The following is a 12,161-nucleotide window of genomic DNA, read 5'->3' as shown; positions in this document are numbered from 1 at the left end:
CCCAATAGGTCCGACCATACAGTGCCACAGCTAGTAAACTACGTGGGACTATTTCTTATATGAGACATGCACAGCGCGGCCGCCGTCTCTGTTGAAGCTCCCGGGCTGCTACGACAAGGAGTCAGAGCCAGCGCCTCATGAACTTAAGTGACGCTGGCCTCTTGCGCTGTGTCGAGGATGAACTCATGCCGGTGGCCCAGCTCGAGGTGTCCAACGACAAGCCCCGGACATGGCTGACCTCTGCATCCTCCGCGCGTCGTTCAGTAGAGGGAGCTCAAGCAAGCGGTGAATAATATCTTATTTGACGATCATTTGGGCAACAAGGGCGATGTGGTGATGCGGCGGTGGCAGGCAGACACGGCCGTCCCCGTAGGAGACCGGTTCCTGTGCTGGGTTAACTACCTACTCGGCTTCATCCTTTGCGACATGGCCGTGGACGACGCGAGCCTTAAGATCCGGCCTCCGGTACGTGACGCTGCCGGTGCTGCCTGCTGCCTCCCGACGAGGTGGACTACTTCGAGTCTTCGACGGCCTCCGGCGCTGGCGATGTGAGGTTCGTGAGTTCGTCTGCTGCGGTGACCATGGTAGGAGCATGTGCGAATGTGCAGCCGCTTCTTGTTCACCGTGAAGACCTGGACCCTGAGCCTTAGCATGGACGACCCTTTCGAGTGGGTGAAAGACGGTCTGCTCGACTGTGACGAGCTCTGGACGATCTAGGCCTACAAGGGCCTGCCGCAGCCCGCAGGTATACTGGAGTTCCCAATCGTGAGGTTAGACAACCTCGACGTGATTCGGTAAGAGAAGTTAATAAAAGATCATTATCAAAGATAAACTGTTTAGAAAAATACCAAAAATAGAAAATCCAATTGATGATACAAAGTATAGTAGAACACAAAAAATTAAGCACTTTTATGTAGTAAGATTAGAGGTTTTATTTGCTGTGAAGTTGCATATTGTGTTTGAGTTGGCGAGAACCTGTATTGCTGGCTTACCGATTGAAGCATGTAGATCGAATTAGTTGAGAAGCTGACAGGGTGTATGTATATAATGAGAAGCTGACGTTATAGTAAAACACTTAGTAAGAAGTTACTATAATCTCGTAAATTAACATAGTAATTATCGTAACTCAAAGTGGCTACAGAATAAGTTATTTTGTAGCCAGCTACATGGTAGTACTATCCAGTTCTGTTCGGTCTGGGAAGCCAATTCTATTCGGACTGTGACTTTGTGTCCTGATCCAATTTGTTCTTGTATATTATTTTTTTATTAATATTATCTTTTCCTGCCCTTTTCGTCCGTTGTGAGCTGCACCTGATCCCTGTTTTTTTTCTCTCTTCCTCATAAAAATAGCTTTGTCTAATTTATATTTGCTCACTTTCTACTTTTATTTCTTTTTCTATTTCTATTTCGAGTAGGATTTCTATTCAATCAGGCTATTCTAGGCAATAACCCTCATATAACAGTAGGAGTATATTTGGATTAGGATTCCTATTCAAGTTACCTTAAGAAACCCCACATATTCTCATGTAATAAAATAGTAGGGGTGTAGATGTGTCTGGGACGGTTTTCACGTTCACAAAGTTAGTTAAGGAGGGTTGGACGAAAAAATGGGTGGAGAGAAATGTTGCATCTTTATTATTAATTAAGGTGTAGAAAAGTATTTTGGCCTCCCACATTTTCACAAGTAAATATAGAAACTCAGTACAGACATCAATCCAAGGACACACTCATACAAGGCACACGACAACTAACAAGACCACCATCCAAGTCCAAACAGAAAAAAAACGAGACACTTAGTTCTCCAAACTTCTATGTTGCTTCCTACCCAAATCTTCCAAAAACTTGTAACAGCATCACCTCCAGCTGCTTACGCCCTTTCTTAGTCTTACAAATTATCCACAAGTATATCATCGATAATAATGGTGAAAAATACAAATGCAAATAGGTACAAAATGTCAAATATAGGAAAGAATTAATACTTTAAGCAAACTCCTAAAAAATAGAGAACTGCACGCGGTGAGAACGCCTGGAAGTTAAGAAAAAACCATGCATGGATGATGCCCCGCCCATCTCTCCTCTCTCTCTCCCCATTTGACGACAAAACAGAACACCTCTCTACTCGACAGGAGGCATGGCTTCGGATCCGGATGATGGAGGCGAGGTGCCCCCCGCAGAGGCTACATCACCGGCGGAGGTAACGTCGGATCCATCACCCTCCGAAGAGGTGACTGCGCCAGAGAACGAGCCGGTGAAGGCGAGCGGAGGCAGCGTCGTCCCAGCGGCGGGCGCTGAGTCGTCTCACCCCGAGGGAGTCTCCCTTAATTATGAGGTCAGAAATCTGGCACTTGTTTTTTTATTATTATTTTGGTCTGTCATGTTTGGTTGGCCTGATCACTGAGGCCTGTCTTCTGTAAGATGAGGTGTCGATGATGCGAACCACAAACAAAAGTTGTCGGCGTTGGAGGTCGTAAATGTTGCTATCACTACGATCGCCAATTTGTTATATAGGCCACAGCTTTATATAGTCCTTACATAATGATCTTATAAGCTGTCTTCAGTCAGTTTATCTCAGCCTCCACACTTATAAGCTGGATTGTATAAGCTAGTGGTAAACAACGAAAATTAAAAACCTAGGCTCTGACTGAATTGGTTGCCTTTGTTCCGATAAATGTACAAGCAACCATGCTAAATTTCAATAGAATTGTTAGGTTTGGTTTGGTAATTGGAAGGATGAAATGGGAGTTTAGAGGTACCTATTTAGAAATCTTTTGTTTGTTTTGTGACAGCAGGAGTTTTTGTGGGATGGGAATGGAAGTTTCTCATTGATTACTTTCCAGTGGTAGACGTGGTGGTTGAGGGCGAAATGTGATTCTAGTGGAACTTGAATGCATCATCACCGTTTACCATGACTTGTCATGTAATTTCTTACTCAAAATCCATACACCAAATAGATGATATGAATGCCTTCTCAAACTCCCCTTCTTACTTTTCTTCATGAACCAAACAAGGGATAGGATTCAAAAATCAAATTCTTATATTAGTTCCCCTCATCGACTGCCACCATCTATTCTCATGCCTCTTTCCGTCAAAAGATATGTCAGGGAAAAATAAAGCAAATTCACAATACATGTTGATAAATTAATTACCCAAGTGCCAGGGAAAGACACAATAACTTGGATGTATAAGTTTTGTTGCAACCAAAATACATGTAGGAGATCAAAGTTGCAATTCAAATAACCTTTTTATGCAAAATATGATATAAAAAAAGAAATAAAAAACATAATTGAATACAAGGTGTAAAATACAAATTAAATATACACAAAAAGTCATTCAATATATTTCTATTTTAGCAAAAAAGTAGGAAGTGTCCATTTTACTACATCGGACTATCCACTTTTTCATTTGACACTTGAATCAAAAATTTTGCTTAACTTCCCCGGTTGTTTCTGTTGGTCCACCCTACCCTAATGCGAATTTTGCTTTTTTCTTTATCCGCATATGAGTTGAGTTTCACACTCAAGGTGATAACTGACACGTACAATATGCTAAAGATAATTAAAGAATTTTTTATCATTGCTTTCATGCAATTTTGTATTATATGTTTGATTTAGTACTAGGTGTGCTCTCTAACCTATGAAGATTCTTCAGTGTATCCCAGTTTTTGTACTATGATGTTTCTTTGGTTCCTGAGGCTGAGTTTATCCAAATGTATATTGATAATAGGAAGCAAGAGCTCTCCTTGGAAGATTGGAATTTCAGAAAGGAAATGTGGAAGTTGCCCTTCGTGTATTTGACGGAATTGACCTTCAAGCTGCAATTCAGCAGTTCCAGCCATCCCTTTCTAAGACACCATCGAAGAAAGGGCGGACAAAATCAGAATTACCAAGTTCTGTCTCGCAAAATAATCCTGCTAGCCTTGTTCTTGAAGCCATTTACTTGAAATCACTGTCCCTTCAAAAGCTAGGGAAATCGACAGGTACAAATCACTGGACAGCTTCTTTCTTATGCTTCTTATATGAACTCTTTGATGACTAATGCAAAAACTTATGGAACGAGCAGAAGCTGCTAACCAGTGCAGAAGTGTACTTGATTCCGTTGAAAGTATTTTCCAGAATGGTACTCCTGATATCGAACAAAAGTTACAAGAAACTGTCAATAAATCCGTAGAACTGCTTCCTGAAGCCTGGAAACATGCTGGCTCCTACCAGGAAGTATTAGCTTCTTACAGACAAGCTCTTCTTAGTCCATGGAATCTTGATGATGAAACTCGGACTAGGGTTCAAAAGAGATATGCGTCTTTTCTGTTGTACAGCAATATAGATTGTAGCCCTCCCAGCATGGCTCAGCAAGTTGAAGGTTCTTTTGTTCCAAAGAATAATGTGGAAGAGGCTCTTCTACTTTTGATGGTAGTACTTAGGAATTGGTACCAGGGGAAGACCCATTATTGGGATCCTTCAGTGATGGAACATTTCACCTATGCCTTGTCTCTTTGTGGTGAACCACTGGTTCTTGCAAAACAACTTGAAGAGGTTTTACCTGGAATATATCCTCGCACCGAGAGATGGGCCACACTAGCACTTTGCTACTATGTAGCTGGTCAGAAAGATGTCGCGCTGAATTTTTTGAGGAAGTCTTTAAACAAGCTTGAGAATCCAAATGACATCCTTGCCTTATTATTAGCTGCTAAGATATGTAGTAAGGACCACCATCTTGCTTCTGAGGGTGTTGAATATGCAAGAAGAGTAATCGCGCTTGCTGAATCATCAGATTCTCATCTTAAGAGTGTTGGCCTCCACTTCTTAGGGACTTGTCTAGATAACAAGTCCAAGGTTGTTTTATCAGACTACCAAAGATCTCTCACTACGTCAGAATTGCACTTCACTGCCGGTTCAAAATACCCCATCACTACCGAATTTTGAACTGGCACAACTATACCGGCAGTGACGAGGGTAAGCTATCACTGCTGGTTCCTATAAACCTGCAGTGTTCTTCAACTTCACTGCCGATTCTTTACACAACCAGCAAAGTTCAGTTCCACCAACACTGCCGGTTCATAAGACTACCTGGTAGAGTTCATTTCCACCAACACTGTCGGTTTGTGTTTAAACCGGCAGTGTTATCGTACGAATCACTGTCGGTTTGTGACAAGAACCGGCAGTGATGGCTAAGCCAACGCTGCCGGTTTGTGGCTTTAGCCGGCAGTGCCATCACTGCCGGTTTGTTGCTAACCGGCAGTGATGTTTACGACAACACTGCCGGTTTTCTGCTAACCGGCAGTGATGTCACGTTCACATTTTATTGTTTTATAATTTATTTTAATTTATATTTTTTTGTGAAATCGGGTTTTGCTTTATATACGCTACTTAGACGACAGGTCCATCAATATTAAATGTTACAAATGTTACGGTTACAGTTCAAATGTTCTTATCAAGATCTCGATCCCTCAAAATAAAAAAAAAATGTTCTCAAACTTCACAGATTGTGTAATGCTTCTCGGACTTCTTACAATAATCTGGCGAGCCGCTCTGGGCCATACTGGTCCTTGAACTTCTCGGATTGTGCAATAAAAATACTCCATCTTTTTCTAATACCTCGGCTAAGATGAATTTTGCCAGCTCCGATTGCAGCGCAACGATCTTCATGTCTAACAGCCCTTCGTGGTTATATTTTTTGTGTTGTCGTTCAAAAAAAGATGATATCCAAAGAGGAATAAATCATTTTGTTGAATGATTAACAGACATAAATGAAATGGGATTATACACACCAACTTATCGGCTTCTTCCGATTTTCCGCCGATGTAGCGAAGCATTGCCCATATTACATAAAACCCGCATTCATTGTTTTCCGCTGGCTGTTTTAGGTACTTCCCCTCCATTTCGACAACCTTGAATGGGATCTGCGTCCCACCGATATGTCTTCTTCGGACACTGAGCAACATTAAAAGGAGAAACGTTAGAAAGTGGTATGTGTGATTAAAAAATAATATGTTATTAGGATCGCTTACTAATTAGTGCATCCAGATGATAAAATAATTTTTTCTTCGAGTCCCACACCTCGATCAGATGTCTGGCAAAATTAACACAAATGAAGATGAAATGGTAGCTGCAATTACAGAATCCTAATTATCAAATAATCTTAACGAAAAAGAAATATAAAATTAAAAGCCGAGAACACATACTCGTAGTTATAGGCTAGAAGTACGTGGGTTTTGTTCTTCATCTTGAATTCGTCGAAAACAACAATCAATCTCTATTTCAGGTCTTCCACATAACATCCATGGAGGCCTAGACATGTCTTCTCATTGACTCGCAAGGGGTCCAAGAAGGCTATGTTATCCCATTTGCTTTTTAGAATACAAAATTTTGCTATACACCTACATAAAATTATGGTAAGTGCTCAAAAGTTAACAATTTGTGTCCCGAGAGAGTAGTTAATTGTAATATCGTGCGTGTATGGTACTTACATAGTCCACAGCGTCAACATTTGTGTATCGAGAGAGCGTTTCTAGTATAGCTGGAACAAGCACTCCCACTCGACATCGAATTTGTCTTTTTCAGGATAATTAAAAACATGTGGCGAACGGATAATAACCTCAAAACCAAAGTCCTCCGTCTCTGTTGTTTGAGCCATGTAATATTCATGCAACTGGCGCATATATGTTGTCAAATTTTTATACTCGTGACCGAGAACCAAAAGATTGCCCCTTTCATACTTCATTGCCGGTGTTGCCGTCCCTTGTACATCATAATAGATGGTCGCGGCCACTTCCATGGTTAATTCGGGGTTGTCTTCGATGAACTTCTATATCTTCCTTAAATCTTCATTGTGTATTTCATCGGCTCTTGTTGTAGCGTACTGATTATGTGTTTGTCTTTCAAATTCAGACTTCAACAAAAACGGAGGCAGTGAGGCACAGAGATTGAAGAAACTAATACAATCTTCCTTTGAGATGTGTGCTGTAAATTTTCCTTCCATCAAGTTTATAACGCTGCCACTGAACGACATTTTTTCTTTTTTGTTGGTCCACATTGGGAGCATTAGCAATCGAATCCAAGGACCTTTTCTGCGACTACAAGGATGTCTTTGATCTTGTTTTAGGCTGAGGTGCAGGAGGAGGAGGATGACGACGAGAATTCTGTTTTCCCGGGGCTGATGAAGATGGAGGAGGAGGATGAGTCTTCTCTTTTCTCGGGGCTGATGAAGATGGAGTCAGACGAGGAGGAATAGAAGGAGTCATCTATCTTCTCAGGGGTGATGGTAAGGGATGAGGAGGGGAGTGATCTCTGTTGGGAGATAGTGAGTGATCATCGTGGGTGGGCGAAGACTCGCAATCGTCCTCATCATCAGAGGACAATTGGTGGTCAAGCTTAATGAAGCGCTTGCGCCAGACCACTTGAGAGCCCTTATTATGACCAAGTTTTGGCCTGCCTTTCGCTACAAGGTACTCAATGTGTACTGCAGATAGAAACTCTAAAGTCACTTACAGAGTCGATTAGTCTTAACTGCTACAACATAGACCTAATATTTGACATGGGAGTTGAATATGCTGAGCAAAGGAACATGAATGCTGCCCTAAGATGCGCCAAGGAGTTTATAGAAGCAACTGGTGGGTCAGTTTCGAAAGGCTGGAGGCTGCTAGCATTGGTTCTTTCTGCACAACAGAGATTTTCGGAAGCAGAAGTTGCAACAAACGCTGCCTTAGATGAGACTACAAAGTTGGATCAAGGATCTTTACTTAGGGTAAAGGCTAAGTTGAAGGTTGCTCAGTCATCGCCTATGGAAGCAGTGGAAGCTTACCAAGCTCTTCTAGCCCTCGTTCAGGCCCAAAAGAATTGCTCTGGATCTTGCAAGAACGCTATAGAGGTATGTTTTGTTGTTTCAATGTGCACAAGTATCAAACTGATTAGTAATCAGCAGAACTCAACTTCTAATTCTATCTTAAAAATATCTTATTGTCTTATACAATTAGCACACAAGACCTATCTTTATTTAGAGTATCCTTTTTATTTCCTATAGGATGGAATCTGATTTTTTTGGAATATACAAGATTATGTTAGGTAACCTGCTGCTCCCTTGTATGAATGCGCAGCAGGGGAAGGCGATGCCAAAAAGAGCTCCCTACACTGTAGCCACAATAGGGGTAGGCGCCAAAGTCATCCCTGCTATCACATCTAGTCACTGTAGCAGCATGTTAGCCTGACATGTCTGTGTACTTGGATTAGATGGGTAGAGTTGTATATATAGTTTGCCACTGCAACTGAATAAGGAGAGCGAGTTTAGTTCTGTCATCTCCTCTGCAGAGCTCCAGCCAACGCTGTTGCTTGTGTTGTGTGTGTGCTCTGTTCTCCCTCCCTTCTTCTACCTCTAGCCATAGTGTGTGGTAGCCAATGGTAGTTCATGGTCAACATTGCTAGTGTGTGCCCGGCAACACTATTAAGTGATCAGAGCCGTACAAACGCCGTCGTTGGACTAACCGCTGGTGATGACGCACAGTTCGGAGATGGGCGACAGTAGTGGTGCTGCTGTGGCTGCCCAGACACGATAGGAGGTCATTGTGCGCATGGTGTGGGAGGTCAGTGACACTAGTTGGCCGATGCTGACTCGCACCAACTGTGGCGAGTGGTTGGTGACCATGAAGGTCAAGCTCAGAGCCCGACGGCTCTAGAATGCTGTTGACAAGGGCACCGAAAATGAAGAAGACGATGTGTCAGCACTGGAGGCTATCCTCGCTATTGTGCCATCGGAGTACATGGAGCCATTGGGGGTGAAGAGCTCTGCTAAGGAGATGTGAGAGGCCATTGTGGCGATGCGTGTCGGTTCTGACCACGCAAAGAAAGCGATGGCCCAACTTCTAAAGCAGGAGTACGCCAACCTCAAGTTCAAGGATGGTGAATCGGTGGAGGACTTCTCCCTCCACCTACAGATGCTGATCAGCTAGCTAAAGAGCCATGGCATCACCATTGACGAAGAAGTGGCGGTCTCTAAGTACCTCCACTCCGTGTCGATGATGTACATCCAGATTGCTCTCTCCATAGAGATGATGCTAGATCTATCAACCCTCGCCATTGAGGATGTGACTGGTTGGTTGTGAGCGGTGGATGAGCGCCTAGAACAGGCGACAGCATCGAAGGACAGCAGTAAGCTGCTGATGATAGAGGAGGAGTGGGCTGCTCGAAGGAACTCTAGGGAAGCCTCCTCCAGCCATGGTGGCAATGGCAAGTGCCGCGGCAAGCCTTCTTCGGAGAAGAAGAAGAAGGTCGACCCCAACGCCTGCCGACACTGTGGAAAGACAGGCCATTGGGCAAAGGAGTGCCCAAATCGCAAGCAGGAGAAGAAGGCTCAGGCTCATCTAGCGCAGCCTGATGATGATGATGAGGCCACTATCCCGATGGCGATGTTCTGTGCACTGCACGACGCTGAAGCCGAGGAGAAGGGAGAGGTGATGGCGGTGGAAGGGCCTGGGAAGGCCCTAAAGGCTGTCAACCTTGACGAATCACGCGCCCAAGTCCACCTTGGACATGTGGGTGACGAGCAAGAGCAGCGGTGGTATCTAAACTCTAGCGCCAGCAACCACATGACGGGCTCCAAGGTAGCCTTCTCCGAGCTCCATGATGACGTGACCGACATGGTGAAGTTCGGTGACGGCTCAAGGGTAGCGATCTGAGGGCGCGCCACCATCATCTTCAGGTGCTAGAATGGCAAGCACCGCATGCTAATGGATGTATATTACATCTTGTAGCTGAGTTCAAGCATCATCAGCATTGGCCAGCTGGATGACCGCGGTAGCGAGGTACTGATCAAGGACGGCGTCCTTAGGATCAGGGATCGGGAACAATACCTTCTTGCCAAGGTGAAGAGGTCCTAGAACTAGTTGTACCTACTCGACTTGAAGGTAGAGCAGCCGATGTGCCTAGCAGCACGGCACACTGAGGAGCCGTGGCTGTGGCATGCCCGGTTTGGCCATCTTAGCTTCGATGCGCTTGGTCAACTAGAGAAGATGGTCCGAGGGCTACCTCACATTGAGCATGGAGGTGAGCTATGTGATAGCTGCCTGACTGGGAAGCAGAGGAGGCTACAGTTCCCTAAGGTGGCTAAGTATAGCGTGGCGGACGCTCTCGAGCTCGTCAACGGCGACCTCTGTGGGCCAGTCATGCCAGCCACAAACGGTGATCGGCGGTACTTCCTCCTGCTCATGGATGATTGCAATTCCTACATGTGGCTACAACTCTTGATGAGCAAGGATAAGGCGGCGGCGGCGATCAAGAAGTTCAAGACGTGTAGAGGCGGAGAGTGGCAAGAAGCTACGTGTGCTGCGAACTGATCGGGGCAACGAATTCACTTCGGTGGAGTTTGCTGCATACTGCGTAGATTAGGGTATGGTGCGACACCACACCGCGCCATACTTGTTGCAGCAGAATTGTGTGGTGGAGCTGTGAAACCAAACGGTGGCCAGCATGGCTCAATCCATGCTGAAGGAAAAGGGCATGCCACCAAGGTTCTGGGGTAAGGTTGTGACTACGGCGGTGTTCATCCTCAACTGCGAGCCCACCAAAGCCCTGAAGGGCAAGACGTCATTCGAAGCTTGGCATGGACGCAAGCTGAGTGTGTCCTTGAAGACATTTGGCTGCGTCGGCCATGTGAGGAACACCAAGCCTCACCTTGGCAAGCTGGAAGACAGGAGTACACCGATGGTGCTCCTCAGCTACATGGAAGGTACCAAGGCGTTCCGGCTCTTTGACCCATGTGGAGGCAAGGTGCTTGTCTCGAGCGATGACGTGTTCAACGAGAAGGTGGCCTAGGACTGGAACAGTCTGGGCACAGGAAAAGCTGGCGGCTTCACCAGCACCTTTGTCGTCGAACACTTGGCCATCCATGGTGGTGGAGACACTAGAGACGAGGTGCAGACCACTCCAGCAACAGAGCCGAGCACTCCTGGGGTAGTGCCGAGCACTCTGGGAGGGGTGCCGAGCACTCTGGAGGGGTGCTGAACACTCCCATAGCAGAGCCGTGAGGTCTTGTAGTGGTGCCAAGCACTACAAGACTTGGGCTGAGCACTCCTGCAGTGGTGTCGACCACTTCAGGAGTGATGACGAGCAGTCTAGGAGTAGTGCCGAGCACTGCAACCAGGGTACCGAGCACTCTAGCGGAACAAGGAACTCCATCGACGCCGATTGAGTTCGCCTCACCTCCTAGCGACATCACTGAGTTCATGGATGCTTTCCACGACGGTGAGGAGGTGCGGTTCCATAGGTTGGACGACATCGTCGGTGGCATAGGGCCCTCAGGCCTAGCGGGTCAGCTGCTCAATGACGCTAAGCTACTTCTCATCAGTGCAGAGGAACCACCCATGTTCGTGCTGGTCGAGCATGATGCAAATAGGCGACAGGCGATGCTAGAGGAGATGGAGGCGATCAAGGAAAACGGGACTTGGGAGCTCGTCGATCCACCTCCAGTATGCCGTTCGATTGGCCTAAAGTGGGTGTACAAGGTCAAGCGGGATGAGCACAGTGCCATTGTCAAGCACAAGGCGCGCCTCATCACCCAAGGCTTTGTCTAGCATGAGGGCATCGACTTCAAGGAAGTCTTTGCGCCGGTAGCGCGCATGGAGTCTGTCTAACTGCTTCTGGCTTTGGCAGCAGTAGAGGACTAGCGCGTCCATCACCTGGATGTAAAATCGGCCTTCCTTAATGGTGAGCTGGTGGAGACGGTCTTCGTTAGGCAACCTTCGGGTTTCACCGTCAAGGGAGCGGAGCACAGGGTGCTCCAACTGCGCAAGGCGCTCTACGGGCTGCGGCAGGCCCCATGAGTGTGGAATGCCAAGCTGGATGCCACGTTGGGCGAGCTTGGGTTCACACGGAGCGCAACCGAGCACGTGCTCTACATGTAGCGACAGGGGAAGGAGGAGCTCATCGGCGGCGGCGTGTATGTGGACGATTTGATCATCACCAGCACGCGTGTGGAGGACATCGACAGCTTCAAGCGTGAGATGGCGGCTCATTTTCAAATGAGCGATCTCAGCACGCTCTCCTACTACCTCGGCATCGAGGTAAGACAGAGGAAGGCACTCACGCTAGGTCAGAGTGTGTACGCCTCGAAGCTATTGGAGTGGAGCGGCATGGCTGAGTGCAAGCCATGCATGACTCTGATGGAGGAGCGGCTGA

At 46.1% G+C, this 12,161-nt stretch overlaps 1 protein-coding gene across 1 annotated transcript in view; it reads left to right on the top strand.

The window, feature by feature from the left end:
* Positions 1 to 1,919: 1,919 nt before the first annotated feature.
* LOC136463132 (protein NPG1-like) overlaps positions 1,920 to 12,161 on the top strand; it is a 49,762-nt gene continuing 39,520 nt past the window's right edge. Inside the window, exons 1-4 of the mRNA XM_066462161.1 lie at positions 1,920 to 2,329; positions 3,724 to 3,976; positions 4,060 to 4,857; positions 7,454 to 7,863. Coding sequence (XP_066318258.1) covers positions 2,132 to 2,329; positions 3,724 to 3,976; positions 4,060 to 4,857; positions 7,454 to 7,863 — 1,659 coding nt within the window. The 5' untranslated portion in view covers positions 1,920 to 2,131. The remainder of the gene's footprint in view (positions 2,330 to 3,723; positions 3,977 to 4,059; positions 4,858 to 7,453; positions 7,864 to 12,161) is intronic.

The sequence above is a fragment of the Miscanthus floridulus genome, chromosome 7 (genome assembly GCF_019320115.1).
Source record: "Miscanthus floridulus cultivar M001 chromosome 7, ASM1932011v1, whole genome shotgun sequence".
In the NCBI taxonomy this organism is placed as follows: Eukaryota; Viridiplantae; Streptophyta; class Magnoliopsida; order Poales; family Poaceae; genus Miscanthus; species Miscanthus floridulus.
This window is presented reverse-complemented; position numbering and strand designations above follow the sequence as displayed.